At 66.1% G+C, this 25700-nt stretch overlaps 9 protein-coding genes across 9 annotated transcripts in view; 8 read left to right on the top strand and 1 right to left on the bottom strand.

Moving 5' to 3' along the window:
* Nucleotides 1-1676: 1676 nt before the first annotated feature.
* Nucleotides 1677-2168, top strand: EMIHUDRAFT_221776 (hypothetical protein; the record flags this gene model as incomplete). Its single annotated transcript, XM_005756328.1, has 1 exon — nt 1677-2168. The coding sequence occupies one exon, from the start codon at nt 1677-1679 to the stop codon at nt 2166-2168; it is 492 nt and encodes a 163-aa protein (XP_005756385.1).
* Nucleotides 2169-4534: 2366 nt separating this feature from the next.
* EMIHUDRAFT_221774 (hypothetical protein) lies at nt 4535-7598 on the top strand (the record flags this gene model as incomplete). The annotated part of the gene is made up of 3 exons (XM_005756327.1): nt 4535-5890; nt 6185-6930; nt 7385-7598. 3 exons carry the CDS (start codon nt 4535-4537, stop codon nt 7596-7598), a joined length of 2316 nt encoding a protein of 771 aa, XP_005756384.1.
* A 233-nt stretch (nt 7599-7831) lies between these two features.
* EMIHUDRAFT_221773 (hypothetical protein) lies at nt 7832-10216 on the top strand (the record flags this gene model as incomplete). The annotated part of the gene is made up of 5 exons (XM_005756326.1): nt 7832-8914; nt 8997-9056; nt 9270-9551; nt 9621-9749; nt 10187-10216. 5 exons carry the CDS (start codon nt 7832-7834, stop codon nt 10214-10216), a joined length of 1584 nt encoding a protein of 527 aa, XP_005756383.1.
* Nucleotides 10217-11871: 1655 nt separating this feature from the next.
* EMIHUDRAFT_69310 (hypothetical protein) lies at nt 11872-12579 on the top strand (the record flags this gene model as incomplete). The annotated part of the gene is made up of 1 exon (XM_005756325.1): nt 11872-12579. The coding sequence occupies one exon, from the start codon at nt 11872-11874 to the stop codon at nt 12577-12579; it is 708 nt and encodes a 235-aa protein (XP_005756382.1).
* Nucleotides 12580-13218: 639 nt separating this feature from the next.
* On the top strand, nt 13219-13959 carry EMIHUDRAFT_108063 (hypothetical protein; the record flags this gene model as incomplete). Its single annotated transcript, XM_005756324.1, has 1 exon — nt 13219-13959. One exon carries the CDS (start codon nt 13219-13221, stop codon nt 13957-13959), a length of 741 nt encoding a protein of 246 aa, XP_005756381.1.
* A 704-nt stretch (nt 13960-14663) lies between these two features.
* Nucleotides 14664-15030, bottom strand: EMIHUDRAFT_49848 (hypothetical protein; the record flags this gene model as incomplete). Its single annotated transcript, XM_005756323.1, has 3 exons — nt 14664-14732; nt 14818-14886; nt 14962-15030. Coding segments are annotated over 3 exons (207 nt in total), but the record flags the coding sequence as incomplete, so codon positions are not given.
* Nucleotides 15031-16147: 1117 nt separating this feature from the next.
* On the top strand, nt 16148-17329 carry EMIHUDRAFT_221769 (hypothetical protein; the record flags this gene model as incomplete). Its single annotated transcript, XM_005756322.1, has 4 exons — nt 16148-16210; nt 16340-16465; nt 16640-16999; nt 17075-17329. The coding sequence occupies 4 exons, from the start codon at nt 16148-16150 to the stop codon at nt 17327-17329; spliced, it is 804 nt and encodes a 267-aa protein (XP_005756379.1).
* Nucleotides 17330-19322: 1993 nt separating this feature from the next.
* Nucleotides 19323-20163, top strand: EMIHUDRAFT_422850 (hypothetical protein). The gene is made up of 2 exons (XM_005756321.1): nt 19323-19960; nt 20028-20163. The coding sequence occupies exons 1-2, from the start codon at nt 19350-19352 to the stop codon at nt 20128-20130; spliced, it is 714 nt and encodes a 237-aa protein (XP_005756378.1). The 5' UTR covers nt 19323-19349; the 3' UTR covers nt 20131-20163.
* A 4247-nt stretch (nt 20164-24410) lies between these two features.
* Nucleotides 24411-25700, top strand: part of EMIHUDRAFT_439369 (hypothetical protein) — a 2276-nt gene continuing 986 nt past the window's right edge. Inside the window, exons 1-4 of the mRNA XM_005756320.1 lie at nt 24411-24755; nt 24884-24927; nt 25169-25430; nt 25511-25576. Of these exons, the coding sequence (XP_005756377.1) occupies nt 24438-24755; nt 24884-24927; nt 25169-25430; nt 25511-25576 (690 nt within the window). The 5' untranslated portion in view covers nt 24411-24437. The remainder of the gene's footprint in view (nt 24756-24883; nt 24928-25168; nt 25431-25510; nt 25577-25700) is intronic.

The raw sequence follows: 25700 nt of genomic DNA, 5'->3' as shown, positions 1-25700 counted from the left end.
GCCGCGCGGGAGTGGCACGAAAGAGTGCAAGTCGGCAGCTTTTGCGTAACGGTCTTTTGTCTTCTGATCGTTATTTGTCGGGGAGCTGCAGGACACCGACGTCTCGCCAAGCGCCTCGGGAATGAGGAAGCGCCCCCTACAACGCAACATTAAGGGCGTGCCCGCCGCGCCGGCCGCACATCGCGCCGCGTGAGGCCGCGTGACTCGCGCGCTCCGCTTGGTTTGGCCAAGGTACGAGCGGAAAAAGCGCCACCGCCATGGAAGCGCCATCGACAGATAGCTCGTAGCGGCGGGGCAGGGCTGGCACAAACAACACACACACACACACACACACACACACACACACACACACACACACGCGCGCGCGCGCGCGCGCGCACACACACACACAGAGAGAGAGAGAGAGGGGGGGGGGGGGGGGGAAAAAGGGAGGGAGGGAGGGAGGGAGGAAAGGAGGGAGGGAGGGAGGGAGGGAGGGAGGGACGCAGCGAGGGAAAAAGGGAGGGAAAAGGAGGGAGGGAGGAAAAAAAATTTTTTTGTTTGGGGTTTCGCAAAAGCCTCCACAACGGGCGGCTTGGTTTTACCCCTTTGGGCGAGGGTCACCGCCCGTCCCCCCCTTTTGTGAAAAAAAAGAAAAAAATCCGACCAACCCCTGGAGGGATGGGAGGACGGCACGCGCCGCCACCACACAGGGATTTTAAGGAGAGGAGTGTGGTGTTAGCCGTCGCCTACGTACCCTCGGGCGTCTACCACTTCCTATCTCTCTTCGCAGTCCCTCGCCGATTCTCGCTGCAACCTTCATGCCACCTCGCGGTCGTCCCACTCTCGTCGTTCTCTCTCTTGTCGCTTCTTCCTCTGTCGCGTCGCTCTCCTCTGCCTCGTCCTGCGACGCCGCCGCCGCCTGCCGATCCCTTGCTCTCGCTTCTTCTCTCGCCTTTCGTCGCAGCTCTGCCCTCCTCGCGGCATATTTTGGCCCCTCGAGTTTATCGAGTTCTCCTCGCGCAAGGACGACTCTTCTGACGCCCACTCCAATCATTTGCCGCCAGGTCATATCGTTGCTCAGGTCCACTCTCTCTTCTTGAGCACTTGAGCACTGGATAGGGTCGATTCCGCGTGGTACGGGACCCCTCGATCGTCTCGCCCTCCCTCACTGGTGTGTTCATGGGGGGGGGCCATAACAAACACGGTACAGGATCGAGGTGCACACTGCAGAAGCAGTGTCGTCCCCCCTCAGTCCATCATCTCGCCAGGAGACGTCGGTCGGCGGTGGTGGCGGTGTGAGCACTTGGAGCACTTGGAGTGCAGTCAGCAACCGCACATCCAGGGCCGGGGAGCTAAGAAGCGCACCCAGCGGGCCGGATGATTGGCATCGGGTTGCGGGCAAGAAAGCCCTAGCCCTGGGGGTAAAGAAAGAAAGAAAGAAAACAGGCAACCCAAGGGAGGGATGGGAGGACGGCACGCCGCCACCACACAGGGATTTTAAGGAGAGGAGTGTGATGCGCTAGCCGTCGCCCACCCTGGGGAGTCTGCCTCTTCGTATCTCTTTTCGCAGTCTCTCGCCGCTTCTCGCTGCAACCTTCATGCCACCTCGCGGCCGTCCCACTCTCTGGGGGTGCGCTTCGCAGCGAACGAAGAATTCTTCAATTTTTGAAAGGCCATCCTCCATCCTCTCAGGCATGGCGACGACGACGACGACGAGTGAGCTGCAAGATGTCACCAACTCTTTGGGGTCGGTCAACGTCTCCGTGGAGAAGAGCGCCTCGGCCACCTTGACCTCGCCGCGTGAGCGACGCCCCAGCGTAGCGTCCACGACTCCGTGCTCGGTCACATCGCTCGCCTCGCTCGCCTCCAGCAACTTCAGCTTTGCGTCCGAGAGCGAGGAGTCTCCCGACGTGATCAAGCTCGCCGCGCGCGCCGCTGTCGAGCGAGGAGAGGCCAAGACGCTGGCGCTCGCCGAGGAGATGTTGATGCTAGAGCTCGCCTGCGCAAAGAGCGCCGCGGACATGGCGAGGAGGACTACCGCCACGAGCCGCGCGAGCGAGGAGGAGCAGGCCGAAGGCGAGGAGACGCCACGGCGCGCGGAGGAGACGCTGACCACTGAAGACCCGAACGGCTCGCGGGATGCCTCAGACGTCGAGGAGACGCCAACCTCGGCCAAAGCTGCCTAGTGGAGCATGGCTCCTCGAGACGTACGAAAGCGCGTCTAGTGCGCATTGATGATGGCCGTTCTCAGCAGCCTGCCGCGGGGGTGTAGGTGCCGCACGCGCGCGCACGCGCGGGGTCGTACATGGCGAGCACGCGATGTGTTGAGTGGAGAGAGAGGTGGTCGTATTGCTACGGCGCGCGGTGCGCGCCCCACCATGTGCACGGGCGCGCGCTGGAGAGAAGGCGTAGTAATCGCGCTGCAGTGTGCCCACTGGCCCCGCAAGGCCCGGCTCAGACGGTCTCCCCTCTCCGCCTGTCGGTCAGCTGGTCATCACAGTGACAGTGTAAAAGCTATACACAAAAACGAAGATAAAAAACTTTCACCCCTCGTACCCCAGCCTCGCAGCTCGCTGGCCCGGCCTCTCTCGCCCTAGCTCTCGCCTCTCGGAGGCAGCTACGTGTACGTCTAGCACCCCCCGCGCGTGCGCGGGGCGTAACGCGCGAAACTTGGGCCGCAACCGCTTATAGCGCAGCGGCGCCCCCGCCTATTATAGCTATAACCGGTCTAAGTCGTGTGCAACGAAAATCCCGGGTCGGAACGGCGCCGCGGACGGAGTGTCGAACTCGGAGTAGTGGAGAAATCAGAATATAGGATTCCTATATATGTACAGAAAAAACGGCAGCCGGAGCACAGTTGACACATGGCAGAGATGCGTGAGAGCAGCCTCGCTCTCAATCCTAGAAATCGACGGATTGTGAGCAGCACTCGAGTCCTCGCAATCGTAGCATCTCTGTGCGATCGCACCTACCTACGCTCGCAATCCTACATCTTCTAGGACTAAGCAAGAGCAGCTCCGTGGTCCGTCCGCTGGATTGAGAGCGAGGCTGCATGGTGCTCTCAATCCACTCCCTTTGCTGCCACTCATGTAAGCGTTGGGTCGCTTTTTTCACGAAGTCCCCGTGTGGCGTGTGGACCGACCCTCCGATTTCATGAGAAGAGAACAAAAGTGGTCCACCTTCGTTCGGGTACATATACATGACAAACAAAATCTCCAACCTGTCTGTGGACCAGGCGGCTGAGCGGCCGAGGCCTGAGGCGATGAGGCTGAGACCACGCGACCAAGCGGCATGCCGAGGTCCGAGGCAATGCGCGCGCCACGTCCTTTCTCTTGCACCAAAGGCCAATTGGCGGGAGAGAGGAAGCCGGTCGTGTCGGCTGCATCGAGCGGCGTGAGCGATCGAGCCGTCTCGTGTCGCCGAGCGGGCCCGGTCGCGCCTCTGGCACTGCACGCAGCGGCGGCGACGGACGCGATAGCAGCACTGGGCAGCACAACAGCACAGAAGCGACTGAGGGTAGCTACCGGCTCCCGCGACCGCTCAAAACGTGCGCTAAAAGCGCGAACGTCCGTTTGGGGGAGAGGAGTCGAGAGGTTTTTTCGTAGCGCCCGCCGGAGGCAGCGCGGGAAGCTGCGATGCGCGAGCCCAACGATACCAGCATGTTGCATGTCAAGAAGTGCGCGAACGTGCCCACGCGAGAGGGCTACAAGGTGCACGGTATCAACAACAACGAGGCCCGGCATCCCTGTCCTGCACACGGCGAGTCCTCCGTGTGGTTTGAGTGTACGTCTTGCGCGGACAAGCAAAAAGCCTATCGGTGCATTGGCTGCGTGATCAACACGGTTGACGCGTTTGAGGCGACCATCAAGGAGAAGACTAAGGGCGGCAACCCGCTCGCCGTGTTTGGACTGGCGGGCCTTTGCTGAACAAGGTTTTCCTCTCGCACCCCGTCTCTTTTCCTTTCCTTTTTTCTCTGCAGCACCCTCTCTTTTCCTCTCTATTTTCCCGGGGAAACCATCAAATTTTCCGGGCTCTGAGCCGAGTCTGAGGCTGGTTTGGGCCCAAAATCAGCCAAATCGGCAAAATACCGGGTATTTTGCGGGTATACCTGGAAAACCCCGGGTATACCTGGAAAATATCCTGCGACCGCCTGGGTATCGTGCCGATTTCCTCAATTTTGCGTCAGATTTTGCCCCAGACCAGCTCTCAGACTCAGGGAAACTCGCGAGTTTCCAGAATGGAGCACCAAACACCCTCTGTTTTCCCTGGAAATTTCCGGAAACGCAAAGTGCTGGGGACCCTCTGTTTTCCTTTTTGTTTGCCGGAAAAGCTTGTGCAGGCCAAGGCGGGCCCGGACGACGACCGTGCGCCAGGCCTTCGCGAGTTTGTGTCGCTTGCTCGCGCAAAGCTCCGCGAGCTGAGCAGACTGAAGAACCCACTCTTTTTCTGATCGGAAGAAAAAAGAGAGGAAAAGAGTAAAAATCTACGCGCTCAACTCGACGGTCACAGCGCGCTTGTCGCGCATGAGCTCCCGAGCGTAGAGTCGGTGGCTATGGTGCTCGGCGGTGGCGGCGAGCCTTGCTCCTTGTGCAAGCAGACGGTCTACCCGGCGGAGCTCATGACGACGGGACTCGGCCGCTTCCACTTCTCGTGCTTCAGGTGCACCAAATGCGCCCGCCAGCTCCAGCAGAGCACGTATTGCCAAGATGCCAAGACTGGACGTCTGTACTGCAAGCCACACTACTCGCAGCTCGCAGTCGCCGCCGGAATCCAGGCGGTGGCGGATGGCGGTGTGGACGCTTCTGCTGGAGTGCTCGTGCACCGAAAGACCAAGACGGCCGAGGAGATGGAGGTCGAGCTGGCGCTCGACGAGGGTGCCTTGGTTTGGGTTGAGCTTGGGATGGTGCCCGACGCGGTTTCGCTGCTCGGCGCAGACCTCGCCGATCCCTTCGTCGCATGCACGGTCGTCGGCCGGTCGGGCGAGGTCTTCACCGTGTCGTCTGGAGGCGGCGAGGCGGAAGTGCCGCGCCCCTGCGTGTGGCTGCGCGACCGCTCCTCGAGCGCAAACAATCTGCGCCTGCAGCACCTGAACGAGGCGAACCTCTTGGGGAATGTCCAGCGGAGGTTCGAGGCGCGGCACATCTACACGCAGACTGGAGCGCTCGAGCTCCTCGCTCTCAACCCTTACGCGCCGCTCTGCTCCTATGACGAGGATCAGATGGAGCGCTACCGCCGCGCGAGAGGAGCGCCGGTCGAGAGTGCGCCGGACGAGGCGCAGCAGTCCGAGGAGCCGCACATCTTTGGGGTCGCCGAGGAGATCTGGCGCGCGGTCAGCGAGGCCGAGGCCGAGGGAGCGTCGGCCGGCACGGAGAGCCGCAGCGTCGTTGTGAGCGGCGAGTCCGGCTCGGGCAAGACGGAGAGCAACCGGCAGCTCCTCTCGTACTTTCGTTGGCGCTCGACGGGGGGCGGCGACGGCGCGGCCGCCATCTCCCGCGTGCTCGCCCTGTCGGACGTCCTGCTCGAGAGCTTTGGCAACGCCTCGACGGTGAACAACCACAATTCGTCCCGGTTCGGCAAGTACCTCGCCGTCGATGTCGCGAGCAACGCGCTCGCCGGAGGCTCCTTCTCGACGTACCTTCTCGAGACCACGCGCCTCGTTAGGCGAGCCACCGGCGAGCGCAACTTTCACGGGCTCTACATGCTCTGCGCCGGCGCTGCCAAGCACAAGCGAGCCGCGCTGCGGCTGCGGGCGGCAAAGGAGCACTTCTACACTCTGGTGAGCAGCAGCGACAAGCAGCGCGAGGCGGCGGCGCCTCCGGACGCTCCGACGCGAATCGAGCGCCGTTTCGACGCGCTCGAGGACGCGCTCTCGCAACTCCGAGGCGTGAGGGCCGTCTCTGTCTGGCGAGTGGTGGCGGCCATCTTGCACTTGGGCGACATTCGCTTTCGAGGCGGCGGCGACGACCAGTCGACGGGAGCAGGCGACCAGTCGGCGATAGCGGACGACGCCGACGACGACGAGCCGGCGGCGGTCAGCGCGGCGGACGCACCGGCGCTGGCAGCGGCAGCGGAGCTGCTCGGCCTCAGCGACGACACGCTGCGGGAGAGGCTGACGTGTCGCTTCATGTCTGCGGGCCGAGAGGAGCTGACGGTGCCGCTGCAGCGCACGGGGGCACTCCGCGCGCGTGACGCTCTCGCGAAGGCACTCTACGCGGGGCTCTTCTCACGGCTCGTCGCAGAGCTCAACGCGCTCCTCCGACCCGACGGGCCTGCGAATGGTGGGCAGTACATCGGGCTCCTCGACATCTTTGGGTTTGAGAGCTTGGAGACCAACTCGCTCGAGCAGCTGCTCATCAACTATGCGAACGAGGCGCTGCACCACCTCTTCCTCCGCCACGTCTTCCGCGGCTTCTCCGACGAGGCCCTCGCCTCTGTCCTCGGCGACGCCTCGCGCATTGACAACCGTTGTTGCGTCGCGCTGATCGACGCGCCTCCAAAGGGGCTGCTGCACATCCTCGACCATCAGTGCAGGGCGCCGCAGGGCTCGGAGACGGCCTTCTGCCTCTCCGCCACTCAAAAGCACGAGGAGGACCCCTTCTTCACAGTGCCAAAGCTCTCGAGGGACTGCTCGCACGACGCCTCGAGCGCCTTTATTGTCCGCCACTTTGCGGCGGATGTGCTGTACACGAGCGGCGGCTTCCTCGAGTCGAACAACGACACGCTGGTCGGCGGGTCGCACTGGCTCCGCGCGTCGACCGAGCCGCTCGTCACGGAGCTCTTCGAGGAGGACAAGGCGGTGGCAGGCACTTTCTCCTCGGTGGGCGGCCGCTTTGCCGCCAACCTCAAGGAGCTGATGGCGCGCCTCCGCTCGACGCAGACCCACTTTGTCCGCTGCATGAAGAGCAACGGTGGCGCGCTGCCCCACACCTTTGACGCGCCCTACGTCAGGTCGCGCCTGCGCGCTGCCGGCTCCCTCACGGCGCTCCGCTTCGAGAGGCGACTGCAGCGCGGCGATGTTGTGGCCGAGGCTCCCTCGTCGTCGCCACAGCAACCACCGCTGCCGCCCTCGCCGCAACGCAAAATCGCCACGGAAACCCGCAAGCCGCCGACGTCTGCTTCGCCGCCAGCGCCAGCACGGCAAGCACCGCCGGCACCGTCACCGACTTCGCCAGCACAGCCGAAGTCTCCATCGCCGCCGCCGCCGCCGCCGCCGCCGCCGCCACAGCCGCCGCCGCCGCCACAGCCGCCACAGCCGCCACAGCCGCCATCGCTACAGCCGCAGCCCTCACAGCCGCCGCCGCCGCCGCCGTCTGCTGCTGCTGAGCCGTCGGCTGCAGCCGCGAAGCAGCCTTCTTCCCTTATGGACGCGTCTGCCTCTCCTCACCGCTCGCAGTTGCCGCAGGCACGCGCTCCGCGACCGGCTGCCGAAGCTAGCCACGCCGCGCGGAATAGGCCTGACGAGAGCAGGCTGCGCGCCCCTCGCGCCGCGCGGCCTACTGCAGAAGCGGCCTGCTGCGGCGCTCGCGAGTCGGCGCCGGCGCCGTCCCCGGCAAGGGATACGCGCGGAGGCGTCGCTTGCTCGAGTCGCCAGCGAGACGAGCCGCGGATCGAGCTGAGCGCGCAGAGCGCTGGCGAGGCCAGCCTCGCGCGGCACCTGCTGAAGCTGGCCGCCCTCGGCGGCTCGGAGCACGCGGGCGTGGCGACGGGGCTCCTGCGCTCCCTGCTCGGCGCGGCCGACGTGGTCGGCGCGCCGTGCGTGAGGCGCGCGGCGGCTCGCGCGCTTGGCCGCCTCGGCGACGTGGTCGGCTTGCGCGACGCGGCGATGGCGTGCCGCGACGTGGAGGTGCGCATGGAGGCGATCGAGCAGCTCGGTGGCATGTGGGAGGAGGCCGAGGCGGTCGCCGGCGCGGCCGAGGCGGCGCCGGTTGAGGCTATCGCGGTGCTCCACAGCCGCGGCCTGAGCGACAGCTCGGCTGGCGTGCGCGGCGCGGCCATCGAGTGGCTCGGCCGCAGCGGCAACGTCGGGATGCTCTCGGACGCGCTCGACGACCCCGCCGTGCCCAACCGGATGCGCACCGTGGCGCTGCTGGCGAGCCTTCAGCAGCCGCGGCGGCTCCTCCCCGCGCTGCGCGACGCAGAGCCGCGAGTGCGCTTGGCCGCCGTCCACGGTTGCGACAGGCTCGCCGACGAGATCATCCGAGGCGAGGCCGACGGCTCGGACTTGCGCGGCGAGGCGATGGAGGCGCTCATGGGCCTGCTCTCCGACTCGGACCGGCCCGTGCGCCACGCGGCCGCCGCCGCCTTGGGCCGGCTTGGCGACCGGCACTGGCAGGCTGCCTTCCCGCAGCGGGACGGCCCTCCCTCGTTTGAGGCGCTCTCCGAGTCCCCGCGGCCCGAGGTGCTCACCCTGCTGATCGACCTGCTCACCGTCGCCCTCCCCGAGGACCGGCGGCTGGCGGCGCAGCTCCTCGGTCTCAACCGGCTAAACGCAACCTCGTGGACGCTGAGCGAGCGTGCCTGCGCTGGGCTGCGCGTCCTCGCGCGCGACCCCGACGCGACGGTCCGCGTGCAGGCCCTCCACTCCCTCGGCGAGGGGCGCGACGCGGGATCGCTCGCGACGGTGATTGGGTCTCTCGCGGACTCGTCGACCAAGGTTCGACACGCTGCGGCACTCGCCGCCGGTAAGATTGGCGACCCGCGCGCCCAGCAGGTCCTCGTGCGGGTACTGACGCGCCGGGAGGACGTGACGGTGCAGGCGGCGGTCTGCGCGGCGCTCCACCGGCTCGAGTGCAGCGCCGGCTCCCTCGCCGCGCTGGTCGCCGCGCTGCTGCGCTCCTCGGGCGACGGGCTGGAGCCACTGCAGCGCGGTGCAGTCGCCGCCCTGTCGCGCTGGTCCGACCCGGCCGCGGTCCTCGCCGCCTTTCGGCAGGCGGTCGCGCCGCTGCCACACGGGCGAAGGCCCCTACCCCGCCGCCCTCCCACCCCGTGCGCCCTCCCGCCCTCCCGCCTCGCAGTCCTCCGTCCTCGGTCGCGCGACGACGCGGACGCCCGATGTGCGTGCCGCGGCGTGCGAGGTGCTCGGCCACCTCTTTGGCGCAGCGTCCTCGGCGGAGCACGGCGGCAGCGGCGGCCCGCCGCCCGCGCCCATCAGCAGGAGCGGCAGCTCGTCCTCGCTGCTTTGGCGTTCCTTCTCGCCCCGACCGCCGCAGGCCGGCGCCGAGCGGGCCGCGGCCCACGCGATGCTCGCTTCGCTCCTCGGCGATGCGGACGAGACGGTCCGGCTGCAGGCCACCGCCGCCATCGGCAAGATTGCCCTCCCGAAGGCCGTCTCGCCCCTGGTGCCGATGCTGCGCGACCCCGCGCCCGGCGTGGTGGACGAGGCACGAGGGGCCCTCCTCCGCCTCGACTGGAGCGGCCTGCTGCGGCCCGGGGAGGCGGTCCTCCTCTCGGGCCCGTGCCTGAGGCAGACCACCAGCCTCGTGGGGCACGTCTCGATGCAGACCTCGATGCTTGTCCTGTGCGACAGCGGCAGGCTCTTCTGCGTCGACGCCAAGGCGCGTGCGGCCGGCGTCGCTCCTCCGACGCACGCCTCTCCAGGCCACTCAGCGAGCCGCCCTCCGCCCGCCGCTTGCCCGCAGGAGCCGCTCGCCGACACGGAGGTGGAGCTCGACCAGCGCAGCAGCGCAGCCGCGCCGGGCGTGTTGGCGCTGGTGGGCGAGGGGCGGCCGCTGCCGGTGCAGCCAGTGCTGCAGAGGCCCGAGGAGTGGGTGCGCGCCGTCCACGGGCGGAGGCGTGCCGCCGTGTCTGCGGAGACGCGGAGGCGGCGCGCCGATTCGCGCCTCCAACAGGAGGCGCCCGCCGCCGCCCGCAGCCCGGGGCTCCAGGTCGGGTGGCGCCGGAGCGACGGCTGAGCTTTGATCTTGCGTGTACGTACGTACTTCTAGCCACTGTCTGGGAGAAGAGGGAGAGGGGGTTGTGTTCTCTAGGCCCCTAAGGGCCCGACGCGCGGGAGCTAAGAACTAAGAAGCGGGACCCAGCCGGTTTTTGTGGCTTTTTGGACGGCTTTTTTGGATTCTCCCGCCCTCCCACAGGTCCCACTCCTCTCTTGGATTTTTCAGTTAGTTAGTTAGGAAAGGTGAAAGAACACCAGACTGAACACCAGCGCGGTATGGGTGGACGCAAGACAGGAGATGCCCGTCCCGAGGAAGGGGACGACCTGCGCTTCGAGCTGTAGCGACCTGCGCTTGGGGAGCTGTAAGAAAAATTCGCCGTCTAAAAGTTCCGCGATTCCGAGGGCGCGAACGGCGAGGGGCGAGGGGAATGTCGTCTCGTGCTGGTTTGTAGGACGCCATGCCACGCCAGCCTCCCCGCGAATCATCCTCCCTTCTGACGTGCAAGTCGTGGCTGGCGGACCTCCTCAGCTGGGACGCGCGGACGCTGCTCGAGAGCGTGGAGCCGGAGCGGGCGCTCTTCCCAACGCTGCCTCCCCCGCTCACGGATACCTACCTGCGGCCCGCGGACTACCTGCGCCTCCTCTCCGCGCACCAGCTGCTGGAGATTGCCGCCTCTCTCGCGTCAGACGCGCGCAGCAACTCGGCGGCGCCGCTGCACGGCGTTGTCCAGCACGCCGCCGCCGCCGACGAGCATGCTGCCGACATCTTCGTAAGCCTCGAGGTGAAGCCGGAGCCGGGCGTCATCGGCGCCGAGGACGCGCTTGTGGTGGAGCGCGTGGCCGAGGCGTGGGAGTCGGGCTCGGGCGGCAGCTGCCTCGCGCTCGCGCTCGCAGAGGTGTCTGGCGCGGGCCTCTGGCTGCGCGTGCGGCGGCGGCGGCCAGAGGCCTGCCCGGTGGGCACGCGGGTCGTGGTGCGGCGTCTTGGCACGCTCCTTCCTGCGCTACGGATGCAGGCGGCGCTGATCGGGCACCTGTCCGCGCCTCGCTGGCTGCTCGGCTGCCGAGTGGCAAAGGCCCCCTCGTCGGCGACCTCGGCGTTTGAGGCGGCGATGGAGGCGGCGGCGGCGAGGAAGGCGGGCCAGTCACCCCTAGCGCGCGCGCCGAGCGGGAAAGCGGCGGCCCCGCTTCAGCTGCCCTCCGGGCTCGATGCCGTCCTGTCCGCTCCCGGACCCCATGGCTGCAACGCCGTCCAGCGAGAGGCGGTCCGCGCGCTCGCCGCGCCACGGCAAGGCTTCGCGCTGCTGCAGGGGCCGCCTGGCACCGGCAAGACCAAGGTGGTGCTCAGCCTCCTCTCCGCCCTCTTCGCGACCCGGAGGCGGCCGCAAAAGGTTGCGATGCCCGGCTCGGGCGCGGGCGGCGGTCGCACGAGGGTGCGGCTGCTCGTGTGCGCCCCCTCCAACTGCGCGGTCGATGAGATCGTGGCGCGAGTGCTGCGGCTCGGGCTGGTCGATACAGACGGCAAGGTTTGGCAGCCGACGATCGTGCGGCTCGGGCCGCGCGACTCGGTGAGCGAGGGGAGCGCCGCGTGCCACTTGGAGACGAAAATGCAGGCGCGAGCCGCCCAGGAGGCGAGGTCTGCGCGCAGCGGCGGCCGCGACGACGGAAGGGTGGCGGTGCTGCGCGAGGCAGACATCGTCTGTTGCACGCTCGTGGGTGCGGGCGTGGACTCGCTTTCAGCGCTCGCGGACGGGGCGGGCGAGGGCGCCGGCAAGATCTTCGACGCGGTGGTGGTCGACGAGGCGACGCAGAGCTGCGAGGCGGCGCTGCTCGTCGCGCTGCAGCACGTCCACAGCCTGGCGATCCTCGTCGGCGACCACAAGCAGCTGCCCCCGACAACCAAGAGCATGCTCGCAGAGAAGGGCGGCCTCTCCGTCTCGCTCTTCGAGCGGCTGCTCGCCTGCGGCCACGCCGTGCACCGCCTCACGACGCAGTATCGGATGCACCCCGCCATCGCCGAGCTCCCGTCCCGCCTCTTTTACGAGTCGGCCCTCGTCACTGCACAGTCCGCCGCGAGCGGCCAGGCGCCCCCCTCCTTCCCGTGGCCCTCCGCTGCCACGCCGGCCGCTTTCCTCGACGTCCGCTCGCGCGAGGCGCGCGACGGACAGTCGCACAGCAACGTGGGCGAGGTGGAGGCCGTCGTCGCCGTCGTCGACCGGCTGCGCGCGGGCGGCGTGAGCCTCGAGTCGGTCGGTGTGATCACGTTCTACGCGGGCCAGTCGCGGCTGCTGCGCCGGCGGCTGCCGCGCTCCGTCGAGTGCAACACGGTCGACGCGTTTCAGGGCCGCGAGAAGGACATCGTGATCCTCTCGTGCGTGCGCGCCAACGAGGGATGCCGCTGCGGCTTCTTGAGCGACGCGCGGCGCGCCAATGTGTCGCTGACTCGCGCGCGGCACGGCCTCATCGTCGTGGGACACGCGCAGACGCTGCAAGCGGACCAGACATGGGGCGAGTACCTCCGCTGGGCCAGGGGGCGATCCCTCGTCCTCGACGACTGGCAGACGGCGCTGAAGGCGGAAGGCAACGCGAAGCGGCGCGAGGGCGGTGGCAAGGTCGAGCGGCGGGACGGGGCAAAGAAGAGGCGCGGCGACAAGCAGAAGAAGGCGGCGAAGGAGAATGGGCCGCATTCCGCGAGCGGGCAGCAGTAGGCAGCTGTTTTCAAAACCCAAGGGCAAGGCCCAATAAATAAATAACGAAAACGGCCACACCTCTACTGTGAGGTGAATAAAAAAGGCACAGCCACAGGTCCCCGCCCGTGCGATATCTTTTCCGATTTCCCCACCCGCTTTGCAGGGGATTTTGCAAAAAAGGCGACGAAAAGCGAGCTGCGAGGGTGGAGAGCCCGGCGCACGCGGGGGCGCATCGCGGCGGCCAACACGCGGCGCGCTAGCTGCGAAGCTGCGAGAGGGCTGGGCACTCTCCACTGCTAAGGCTGGGCATATACCATATAGCGCACAGGGGATCTCTCGCGCTTAAGGTCCTCCATGCCGTTTTCGGGGGGGCAGGGTTTGCCCCCCACAACTGGCCCGAAGGACCTTAAGGATACGCACTCGCGAATCGGCGGCACTAGCTAGGGCACGAGGCTCGAGGGCAAGGGGCTGGGCAGCCTCTCCTACTGGTGCTCTGCCCTCTCGGGGAGGCCTCGACCATCCCGCCGGCCAAGTTCTCCCATTCGAACGGACAAGAAAAACTGCGGGCTTGCAACAACATCGGCCGCCTCTTACTAACCCCTCTCTGTGGCAGCGAGCGAAGTGGGCGAAGCGCTAGTTCCGAGTAGCCGAGTGTTGATGGCCAGGAGAACTCCGAGCCCGCGGGACTGCTGGATGTCCATTTTGAGGGTCTGCACTTGCTGTGTCGACGACCGCGATATTGACGTGCCGTCGCAGTCCCTCCTGCCGCCCGCGCAGCAGAACACGCACTCCGTCGAGCGCTCCGCGCCAACAGAGGACGGCTCCGCACCAGCCCCGACCGCTGCGCCCGCCACCGCGCGCAGCCCGAGCGCCGCGCCGAAGGGCGACCCGCTCGCCGGGACCGTTCCAGCCTCATCCACCGTCGACTCGCTCGAGTCGTACAACGCGATGCTCGGCTCGCTCGCGTCGGCGGGCGAGATCGCCCGGCCCGCCTCGGTGGCGGCCGAGGATCTCAACGTCGAAGTCTGCGCCGTGTGCTGCTCCGACATAGTGCTGGGCCCTCAGTCGGCCATCAAGCTGATGAGCATTCCTCCCGGGGACGCGCCTCGCCACTTCGACTGCGGGCACGTGCTGCACGCAGACTGCTTCGCGGTGTACATCTGCTCGCATGGGCACGCCTGTCCGATCTGCAAGCTCGACCCTTCGCGAGGGGCCGACTCGCCGGTGCGCGGGGCGGGCTGCGACGGCGCCGCAGGGACGGACGCGGGAGCGGGCGGTGCTGGTGCGGAGGGGGGCGAGGAGCGAGACGATAGCGAGCTGGGCGAGGACGAGTGGGCGCTGCAGGAGGAGCGCGACGTGCAAGCGTCGATAGCCGCCTCTTTGCGAGCAGAGGTGTGAGCGCTAGCGGGCCCCGGGGCGGCGCGGGGGCGGGCGCCCGTGCGCCGATTCGGCGGCGGTAAGCCTCTCTCCTCTGTAAGAGCCGCGGGCGTTGGCTCGGCGGGACGACCCGATGGGCGGCCTGCGACGAGCGATCGGGCTTTTTTCCCCCGGGGCGCGCGCTCAGAGAAGACTGTGCGCCGTGCGCCGCACGTGCGCGCAAACACTCTGAGGTGTCAGTGTATAATACGGTACTTACTTAGCGTAGTGTGCGATTGATGTGCTTATGCGGCCGGCGGGATCTGGCGGGCCCAGCCCACAGTAATCGGGCTTTTGCGATTTCCGTCTCGCTCTCGCTCGTCGCTGCTGTGAATCCGAGGCAGCCCGCCCCCCTCATCGCAGCGAACTATAAGGTACACACGTATTCAACTCGAGCAGTATCTCCGGACTGCTGTCTCATGCAGCAGCCACGTCCCGCGTGCCGCCGGTTCATCGTTTGCCGCGCCGCTTCTTGCTGCCGGGCTCCTCGCTGCTGACGGGCTTGTCGCCCTTCGATGCGCTCCCCTCTGTGCGGGGCGGGGCGGCAGGGTCACGTGGCGGGGGCGGTGCGACACGGGCGCGCGACGCGGTGGGCGGAGCACACGCGGGCGGCGCTCGCCGCGGCGCTCGGTCGCGCCTGCTCCCTCTGCGGCGTCAGCCTCCGGGTCCCTCCCGCACATTCTGGTGATGAAGATGTTGTTGAGCTTCTCTATCCGCTTTAGATCCTGCTGCTGGTCCGTCTGGTACTGCAAGCACTGCGGAGGAGCGGGCAGCGGGAGCGGGGGTTGGCGGCGGTGTGCGCAACCACGCAGCCAGGCGCACGAGAGGCGGCGCTCTCACCACGCGGTCGTTGGTGACCTTGAGCAGGACCTTGCCGTCGGTGTGGCGGTACTTGAGCGAGTAGCGCGTCTGCGAGCGAGCGCGCGCGGCGTGTGAGTTCTCAGAGCCTCGTCGGAGGCGGGTGTGGCACCAGTGTCGGCGCACATGGGCCGGGTGATCGAGGTACAGCTTCTCCGCTTCGGCGTAGAAGGTGTCCCAGTCCTCGATGTATACCCTACGGGACGACGACGGGACTCAGCAAAGCTTGCGACCAGCTGCACGCGCCGCCAACACGTGCGCACATGCGGTTGTCGCCGGCGAGGCTGGCGACGGGAACACCTCCTCCTCGCGGGTCTGAAGGCCAAGAAACCAGGTTCGTTGTGAAGAGCTGGGGCGCGCCACCCAAGTGCCAAGAGCCTAGGTAGGTGCGGATCGGCAAGAGCGCAATCGATCTTTTTGCCCTCTATCACCTTGGGTTGTAAGAACTTGAAACACACCACGCAGGGGCACAGCAAGCACGGATAGCCGTTGAGGAGAAAGGGCGTAAGGTGTATGCGCGCCACCTCCCGCGAGCGCGGCGGGATCGGAATTGCGGCCGGAGGGAAGGGCGAGCCGCCGCCGCCGCCGCCATATACCATCAGCGACGACGACCGCGGCTCGCCCCAAACGCCAGGCGCTGGATCGGCAGTAGGGCTTGGGCGGCGCAGCGTAGGCCTCGAGCCACACGAGTCGCCGACAACCCCCCCTCATCGACGTGATGGCCGCACCCGCTGCCGGCCGATGCAAGCTGCCGCCTCCACCGCACCAGCGACACTGGCCGCGGCTCGCCGCCACGCGCCGGCTCGGAAGAGGGGCTATCGGCGGCGCAGCAGAGCGGCATGCGTCGTCATTCGAGCAGCACCAGGTCCCCTCTTCGACGTGACGGCCGCTCCCGGAGCCGGCCGGTGCGCGCCCGACCCACGCCCCTTCTCGCACCCCCCCGATCCCCCTGCGGCTGCGCGGCGCCCCCTCCACTGCGCACCGGCTCGAGCGCCTATTGCCAAATCGCGACTTTCGAGCGCAGTGCGTGCGCCCCACACGTCACGCGAGCGCAGACAGCGCAGGAGAGTTTGCGGCAGAGCAGTACCGTGTACTAGCCGGAGGCATCGCGCCGAAAAGTCCGCGCATTCCGCCCCAACAGAGGCTGCAGGAGGCAGATGGCCAATAGCGACGATCGTTACGAAATGTAGCCTTACCGGGAGCTCTCCAAGCTGTCTTGGGTGGTAAGAAAATCGTGCGGCGCTTTCTCTTCTGAGGCGCCACTGCTCGTCGTGTGCGGCGCGTGTTGCGGCGAGGCACGCTTCACTCCCGCATGCCGCCCAGGAGACGATCTCCTCCGGCGGTGTTGGCGCTCCGCGTGGTGCTGGTGGGGCTGGTGCTCGCGCCGTGCGCGGCGGCCGGCTTCGAGGACTTTTTCCAGCAGCAGGCGGCGGCCGGCGGCGGCGGTGGCGCCCGCGAGACCGAGTACTACGACCGACTCGGAGTGGACCCGGGCTGCTCCGAGGCGGAGCTGAAGCGTGCGTACAAGCGCAAGTCGCTCGCGGCCCACCCCGACCGCGGCGGCTCGGAGGAGACCTTCAAGGAGCTGAACGAGGCGTACCAGGTGCTGTCCGACCCGCAGAAGCGGGAGGTGTACGACCGGCACGGCAAGGCGGCGGTGGACGGCTCGGCGCCGGGCGGCGCGGGCGGCGGCGGCGGCGGCTTTGGCGGCTTCCCGGGCGGCTTCCCGGGCGGCTTTGGCGGCGGCGGCTTTGCGGGCGGCTTTGGCGGCGGCGGCGTCGACATGCAGGACCTCTTCCAGCAGCTGTTCCGGCGGCAGCAGATGCGGGTGGTGCAGGTGGAGCTGTCGCTCGAGGAGCTCTACTCGGGCGCGACAAAGACGTACGCCTTCTCCGACCCGCGCACCGGCGAGCGCCGCGAGGTTCGCGTGCGCATCGAGCCGGGGATGGAGCCGGGCACGCGCCTGCCGGTGCCGGGCACAAACATGGTCTTCCAGCTGGCGGAGCGGAGGCACGCGCGGTTCGAGCGGCACGGCGACAACCTGCACATGCCCCTCTCCCTCTCCCTCTACGAGGCGCTCACCGGCTTCCAACGGCCGATCAAGCACCTCGACGGCAGGCGGCTCTGGGTCTCGGCGGAGCGGGAGGCGACGCGGCCCGGCGTGGTGCGGGGGCTGGCGCTAGGGGGGGCGGGGGCGGGGAGGGGAGCACTCTCGTCAGGTGGCCGTGGACCCGCGTAGGTGCGGAGGCTGCGCGGCGCGGGCATGCCGCGGTTCCAGGCCGCAGGCAAGGGCGACCTGCTCGTCCACTTTGACGTCCGTTTCCCCTCCTCGCCGCTGCGCGGCAGCGCCGCCGCGACGCTCAAGACGCTGCTCAAGGGCTCCGCGGGAACCGCGTCGCCCGTGCCCCCCGCGGGCGAGAGGACGCACGCGCTCGAGCTGCTGGCGACACGCGAGGAGGAGCGGCAGGGTGGCGGCGGCGACGACTTTTTCTGAGTCGGTGAGGGCCGCGGAGGCGTGGGTGATGCTGGTGGGCTCGCCGGCGTGTTTTGGGGGCGAAGAAAATGAAGAAAAACCCATGAGAGGAACCGCCACCACACAGAAAAATAAACAAAAAGTTCGCGCGATGAGCGACACGCACGAACCCGAGCGCCGAGGGCTCTCTGCGCTCTGCCTCTGGGCCGGCGCGGGGGCCTCAGAGGGTGTCCATGGGGGGGGGGGGGGTCCCATGGCCCGCCGCAGGCGCCGATTTTTCGAGACTTTTTCTTTTTTGGTTTTTGCTTGTTTTCATTTGGGAATTCGGCGTACTTGCGGCCATGCTAAAGCCGTATCACGCCTTGCGACAGCCTGTGTGTGCCTGTCGGCGCTGCTGACCGTGCCATGATGCACAATTGATGCATAGCTCGCGGCTTTAGTATCAAGCATTCAGTGACGACCTGATCGTACGGCCAGTAGGAAGGTGTCCTTCCAGCTGCGTGCACGCTTCTGACGCAATGCGCGTCGCCTCGGATTGGCTGCTGGCACTCTCGAGGCTATGCCTACACAGCCTCGCGCGCATGGGCAGTCAAGAGGGACCACGCACCTTCTCAGGACAGCGCCGGTGCCTCTCTCTTGGACCGGCAAACGTGGTGGTCTCGTGTCACCAATGTGGGACCAGTGCGGCATCGCGCCATCGACAGCTCTGAACTGCGCCTCACCACTGACCGGGAAGGCCACCAAGTGGGCCAGCACAGGTCGCACATTGTGGCAGCAGTCAGCAGTGCATGGCTGATAGCTAGAGCAGCAGCGTCAGGGTCGCAGGGCCGGATCGTGTCAAGCCTCTCGCCCGGCCGGCCGCGTGCAGACGTCGGCCTGTCTGCTATCTATGAGTGAAAAAAGTTTGGGTTGTGTTTTTGTGAAAAAGTGACCGGTACGGCCTCCGAGTCGGCGTCTAGCGCGCGCGATAAGGTTTTTGCTCGCCTTCCCTGGGACCCCGTGTTGCGTGGACTGTCTGTTAAATGAGCTCGGGGGTGTAATATGTCTACGAGTTGCTAGACTGCGGTCTTCGACCATCTGAGCCCCCCCCCTTCCTCCTGCGCTCCCCCGCCTCAAGCTCCCCCCCCCCCCCCTCCTCCCCGCCCCCCGCCCCCCCTTCTCCTCTTCTCCCCTTCCGTCCGTCTCAGCTCCCGACTCATCCCTCTCTCGCCATCCCCTGCAGGCGCAGGGGAGATGCGAAACGAAGACTGATGCCCATCCCGGAGTGGTTCGACCCCACGCAAACCCGAGACGGTGACGGGCGCTGTCTCGGTGATCTCAGGCCCAGTGAGGTAGTGCACCAGACCTGTCCCGGATCCTGCTGAACAAGTTCCTCTTGTAGCTCGATCGGTCACACCGTCATCGCCGCCGACGTCTCCCAGTGAGATGATGAAGAGGGGGGACGACACTGCTCGATCTACCCTCTGGGGTCCCTCAGCAGCGTGCACCTCGATCCTGTACCGTGTTTGTTATGACCCTCCCCAATGAACACTCCAGTGAGGGTGGGCGAGACGATCGAGGGGTCCCGTACCATGCGGAATCGACCCTATCCGGTGCTCAAGTGCTCAAGCTCGGGGGCACGGGACGCGGCACAAACGGGGCACAAACGCCAGGCTACAAAGACGGGGAGGCACGTAGTGACGCAGGGGTCGTGACTGTCTCTGTGCGATTTCGGGCCCGGCGTTGTGCGTTTATGTGAACGCGCAGAACATCAACAACGGTCAACGCTGCTCGCAACATGCGTGTCGCGCACTCATTCATGACCGGTCTCAATGCCCCACCCCCCCTGCGCGCGGGCCTTCTAGGCCCGCGGGTAGTCTCCCCCCATCCCCAGGGCCTCCAGGGCTCGCACCTCAACCTCTCACAGACCAGCGGACGCGCAAGCGTTTAGGTAGGTAGGTAGGAAGGTGAAGAATCCACGTGTTTTCTTCTCAACAAGGCTGTGAAAAAGTGTGGCGTGCTCTGTTCTCGCCCTCCCAGGGCTGGGCATTGGAGAGTCTCGATGTCCTACGGCGGCTACGATGGAGGTGGCGGCGGCTACGGCGGCGGCGGCGGCGGCGGCTACGGTGGCGGCGGCTACGGCGGCGGCGGCGGCGGCGGCGGCGCGCAAGGCGCCGTGCGCCCTGGCGACTGGACCTGCCCGAGCTGCAACGCCAACGTATTTGCCTCCAAGATGGCCTGCTTCCGCTGCCAGACGCCAAAGCCGGGCGGCGAGGGTGGCGGCGGCGGCGGGTACGGCGGCGGCGGGTACGGCGGAGGGGGCACCAACGTCAGACCGGGCGACTGGACCTGCCCGCAGTGCAATTCGAACGTCTTTGCCTCCAAGACGAACTGTTACCGCTGCGACACGCCAAAGCCGGGGGGCGGCGGCGGCGGAGGAGGCTACGGTGGCGGTGGCGGCGACAGGTATGGCGGCGACCGGTATGGCGGAGGCAACCGCAGCGGCTACGGAGGCGGCGATCGCTATGCTGATCGCGGGTACGGCGACCGCGACCGCGGCGACCGCGGCGACCGCGGCGATCGTGGCGGCGGCGATCGCGGCGGGTACGGCGACCGCGGCGACCGTGGGGAGCGCCACAAGAGCTCTGGAGACGAATTTCGCGGCGACTTCTCGTGCGTGCGCTCTCCCTCACACTTCGCCCTCTCCCCCTCTGGCTGATTCCCGTTCCCGTCGCCGCAGCGCCATGATATCCAAGCCGCGCGACCGCTCTCGTAGCCGCTCGCGCTCGCGCGACCGCAAGCGCTCCCGCGACCGAGGCCGCGAAGATCGCGCTGAGGCCTAGAGCTCGCGCCTGCATGCGACCGAGGCTGCTTGGCGCGTGTCCCCCACCCTCCCCATGCGCGCTCCCCCTCATGTACAAGGGGCACGGCACACGCACAGGCCGGCGGCAGGGGCGAGGGGGGTATAACGTAACCCGGTTCTGCTCGCCGCAATTTGCATTATGGCATACACCTTCACGTATATGGAGGGACCCCCCACATGCATGTGTTCGCATCTGCGATCTGTGGTGTGTCTCTACGCGCGGCAGCGCGCGCTCCCCGCAGCGCGGCCGCGCTTCAGGCTTCAGCGCGCGTGGTTTGCCGTCTTCGCTTTAAACTAATAACTCTCCACTAGCACAATTCCAGCTAGACGCACGGGGGCCGAAGAGCGACGATACGTCACAGACCGCGAGATTACACGAAAAATGAGTCTACAGACGCTGAAGCTCCGAGCCACGGCATAAGGAGGGCTCGGTGGCGCGCTGTCCGTCCCGTGGACACGGTAGCAATGGTCCCAGCCCGAGCTAGCCCAGGGCGGGAACTCCGTCGTCTCCAGTTGGTCGGGCTGGGACCATTGCTGCACGACAAGAGGAAAGTAAGGGCCTACTCCGTCAGCATGGCCCCGCTAGTGGCCTCAATCGGGCTCTCTCGGCCCTGCTGATCGCGACCGGCATGGAGCAGGCGGAGGTCGCCCGCCTCGCTCGGCTGCGGCGGCGTCCCCTTCTTCGTACTGCGGTCCTCGAGGTCGATGGCCACCTCGTCTCGTCGCATCTGCCGCTCGCGCTCGAGGAGCGGGTGCATGACCAAGACGTCGGTCCTGTATCCGGGGCGAGGCGCGGTGATCGGGCTTCGGCGGCGGTTCTGTGCGGGCACGAGCAGCGGCGCCTGGGCTCCATGTGGGCTGTCTGTCTGGGACTCCAGCTTGTCGCTACTCTTGCGGCCCGGTTTTTCTTCTTTCTTTCTCCCAAGGGAGGGACGGGAGTGGTGCATGCCGTCAATGCAACCGCAACCTTGCAACCGTGCAACCCGGGCGGGCTGAATTCCCCGGGCTTCCTTGGAGCGCTTTCTTGCCGCAGCTCGTGAGGTCTGTGCGGTGGCGGGTCCGCCGTCGGCGGAAATACAACGGTGAACTCACGGTGAAACTCAAGAGTGTGCTCAAGAGGAAGACGCCCAAGGGTGGGTGGGCGACGGTCGTTAGCAGCACACTCCTTCCTTTCCGCGAATGAAATAAATCCCTGAGAGAGAGAGAGAGAGAGAGAGAGAGAGAGAGAGAGAGAGAGATTTGAAAACCAAACAAGAAATCACGACTCTCACAGTGATTTGGGCTCGGCAGCTTGTTAGCCCTCAGCCGAAGCTGGGGCCGGTCCCGTAGCCGAGAGAGCCCGCGCCGATGAGTTCGACGCGGTCGGGGGCCTTGCGGAGAGGCCAGCGAGATGGCGATCGCTATACTTCATGGTGCCCTCGGTGGGGCGGCTGACAAGCCAGAGGTCGATACTCTGGACGACCCATAGGATGCCACGAATGCCTGAAGGAGAGGGAGGCGAGGCCAGAGGCAGGCTCAGCTGCTCTCGGGTGATCTCGCTTTGGTGGCTGAAGGACCCGATGGTCCTGTCACATTCGCGTTCCGAGTCGTGGGGGTAGAAGAATTCGAGGTAGAATCGAGTCAGCACATCCTTGTAGTACAGCGGACCGCCAGGCTCGCCGGCAGTTTCTTTCTTGTGAGAGAGTGAGAGAGATATTTTTAGCAATACCAAACTTAGGGTACCCCTAGGGTTCTGAGGGCCGGATTTTTTTAAGACCTTTTAAGGAACGAGGAGGTTTGGGGGCTCAAATTGTCATTTAAGAGATTGCAGGCACGGGGGGTCCCTCTTTTAAGTCCGTTTAAGAAAATCGGCCTCACCGGCACGCGTCGCTGGGTTCCGCGCCGGTTTCTCCAATACTGCCGTTATTAGGCACAAACCCGCCACTGAAGACTTAGGACCCCTAGGGGTTCTGAGGGCCGGATTTTTTTAAGAGCTTTAAGGTTGCTCCCGGCCCAGTGGGGATTTTGGCTTACTCAGTGATCGTCTAAGGGGCGCTAACTGGCTGGAGCGGCCGCACTCTGCTCGCTACCCCCCCTGCACAACTAAGCTCATCCCTGCTGCTAGGGGGGGGGGTCTGACCCCCCCAGCAGCAGAGCGCTCCTGCTGGGGGGGGGGTCCCGACCCCCCCAGCAGCAGAGCGCTCCTGCTGGGGGGGGGGGGTCCCGACCCCCCCAGCAGCAGAGCGCACTGGACCCAGCTCTCCCGCCTCCTCCGCTCGCCGCCGCCCCCCCTCTCCGCCCTCGGTTCGTGTTTAAGCGGTACTCGTACGCTCGAGGCGGTTGTGTTCGCCGCGCCTTCGAGCCCAATACACCTCGCGAGAAAGCGCTGCGCGGTACTCGGCAGTGTCGCAGTGTCGAGCAACACTCGGTGTCAGAGCGTCGCGCCTCCATCAGTAGTCTCATCGTCGAGTGATTGCTGGCCTGTGGCGTATGACCTCGCGCGGATATCACCAACGACGAGCATGCGAAGATAGGGAACAATATCTTGTACAGCCCGCTGTGCTCCCCGCTGTGCCACGGCGTACGATGGGCTGCGAGAGCCGTATCTTCCCTCCTTGACGCAGAGGCGCCGCGAGGCACGAGAGGCGTAGAAGAGAGGCTGGCGTGCCCCGCACCTCCCGGTTGGCAGTAGGAGGGCCCGCCGGTGAGACCACTGATTTTGATGCCGACTATAAATTCTCGCCACTGGAACGCATGCTACTTACAGCTGCTGTCTGTACAGAGATGCCAGCACCCCCCACAGGCAGAGCGCTCCTGCTGGGGGGGGGGTCCGGACCCCCCCAGCAGCAGAGCGCTGCTGCTTGGGGGGGGGTCCCGACCCCCCCAGCAGCAGAGCGCTGCTGCTGGGGGGGGGGTCGGCCATGAGCTTAGTTGTGCAGGGGGGGTAGCGAGCAGAGTGCGGCCGCTCCTGCAATGCCATATCTTTTGTGCCTAGCTTGTAGAGCACCTTAAGAAAGTACTTTGTCTTGGAGGGAAAAGTTTTTCGATGAGGTGGGGATCCGTGGTGAGCCGATTCCCAGATTCTCCAGATTCCCCCTCGAAAACCGCGCCTTTTAATTCACTGCGGCCGCGGGCTTTCTCGGATTACTTTTCACTCGAAGACAAAGTAGTTTTTTGTTGTTGCGGTGCCTACAAAAAATATCCGAGATCATATGGAGCTCACCACAGGGTTTGCGGCGATCACTGTCCTACCAGCGGGCACAGTGGGCCGCGGACACCCGTGAATGACCTTAAGAAATGAGGAGGTTTGGGGGCTTAAATTGCCATTTAAGAGATTGCAGGCACGGGGGGTCCCTCTTTTAAGACCGTTTAAGAAAATCGGCCTCCCCGGCATGCGTCTCGGCTCTCGCTGGGTTTTCCGCGCCGTTTTCTCCAATACTGCCGTTATTAGGCACAAACCCGCCTCTGAAGACACATCTGTAAGTCTGGTGCACTGACAGGAGCCATACTCGCATAGGGGACGTGCTAGCTGACTGTAGCCAGCTTCCCGGCCTCCGGCGTGTCTACTGGGAGCCTCCCGGACCATCGACCTCGGGAGCTCTCCCGCACCGTTTAAGCGTTTAAGACCGTTTAAGGAATCGGCGGCCCAGCAGCTCTTAAAACCGGCCCGGGCCGGTTTTAAGCCGTTTAAGCCGCAGGCGCCCCAGGGCCCACCCTTTTAAGCCTAGGGGTCCCCTAAGACTGAAGACGCATCTGTAAGTCTGGTGCACTGGCAGGAGCCATACTCGCATAGGGGACGCGTGCCAGCTGACTGTAGCCAGCTTCCCGGCCTCCGGCGTCTACCGGGGAGCCTCCCGGACCATCGACCTCGGGCGGGAGCTCTCCCGCACCGTTTAAGCGTTTAAGACCGTTTAAGGAATCGGCGGCCCAGCAGCTCTTAAAACCTGCCATGGCAGGTTTTAAGCCGTTTAAGCCGCAGGCGCCCCAGGGCCCACCCTTTTAAGCCTAGGTACCCTAAGATACCAAACAACTGTTCTCTAACACTCACACAACATTTGTGTGTTTGTTTTGTGTTTGTGTCTGTGTGTGATGTCTCCTTCCTGGATAGATTCTAGCTCTTCCCTCCATAAGATAAGGCCACTTCCCTCCATAAGTGATGGAGGTGTTCAATGATAGGGGAGAACTAGAGATTGAGGGGGAGGTTGGAGGTAGAATGGAGGTAGAAATGGAGGTGCAAAAAAAGGCCAAAAAAGAAGAAACAGTCGCGCGCGCCAAGGAGCCCGACCGCGAACGAGTCGCCCGACAATCATGTGGGCCTCCCTGGGCTCGCTCGGCGACGGCGTTGTCTTTGACACGCCGGTTACTTCACCGGTCAAGAGCCCCAAGAAGCGGCCCGCCGAGTTTCCTTTGCCGCCGGTCGAGACGGAGACACAGGCGGCGCAGTCCTCGATGCTCACCCCGTCCGCCTTCGGGCAGCTGTACTCGACGACTCTGCTGGTGCTCATCGTGGCGGCGACGGCGTCAATCGCAACGAACCGCATCTCGGAGGTGCTCTTCGTCATGCTCGGCCTCTACCTGCTCTGGCGCGGCCTCCTCTCCTCCTTTCTGCCCAACCTGCTCGCGCCGGTGAGCGCCGCGGCCGCCACCGCCACGCCACCGCTTCCCGAGCACGCGCCGCAAACCCGAGCAGGCAGAGATGCCACCGCCCTGCGCGCGCGCCATCTCGCACCCTCCCCTCCTCCTCCCTTCCGCAGGGACCCGGAACCTTTGGGTGGCTGGCGCGCAAGCTGCTCCGCAGGCGCAGCGCCTTCCCACACCGCTCCCTCTCGGACTGCACGCGCGTGGGCCGTCCCCTTGCCTCCGCCTCGCGCCGGCGTGTGCAGCGCGAGACGCGCTCTCGCCCGCGGGCGCCGCATCGCCCATTCCTCCGTGGGCCCCGCGAGCGGCCGCGGGGCGCGAGGGACAACAAGGGGGTGGAGGCGGAGGCGAGGGCCCTGGCGCGGCCTGCTCAGCCCTCACCCTCGCGCTTGCCCTCCAAGGATCAACTACCCGACCATCGACTCGGCGGTCGAGCTCCTCGCCCCCTCCGACGGCGAGACGGTCATCGAGATTGGCTCGGGCGACGGGCGTGGCGTCCACTCTATCCTGCGCCGCTGCACGCCCGGCCAGCTGCATGCGGTCGAGTGGCACGAGACGTACATCCAGGAGCTGCGCGCTGACCCCCTCCTTCGCGAGAAGAAGGTCCAGCTCCACGAGTGCGACGCTCGCTCCTTGCCCGTGCCCGACGGCAGCGCAGACAAGGCGGCCCGGCCCCGCCGCAGCAGGGCCCGCCTCGCTCTCTCCCTCAGCCGGCATGCCTCAGCCCGCGTGCCGCCGCGCAGGTGCTCGCAGTCAACTGCGTCTACTTCCTCGAGCCTCTCGACGAGTACTTCCGCGAGCTCTACCGGGCGCGCGCCGCCCCACCCTGCCCCGCGCCCCCGCGCCCCCGCAGGCTTACCTGAACCAGCTTATTTGACCGACGGGCTAATTACAAGTGTTATTGGCCGCAGTCGGCACGTTTTTTTTTTTTTT

Source organism: Emiliania huxleyi, assembly GCF_000372725.1.
Source record: "Emiliania huxleyi CCMP1516 unplaced genomic scaffold EMIHUscaffold_98, whole genome shotgun sequence".
In the NCBI taxonomy this organism is placed as follows: Eukaryota; Haptophyta; order Isochrysidales; family Noelaerhabdaceae; genus Emiliania; species Emiliania huxleyi.
This window is presented reverse-complemented; position numbering and strand designations above follow the sequence as displayed.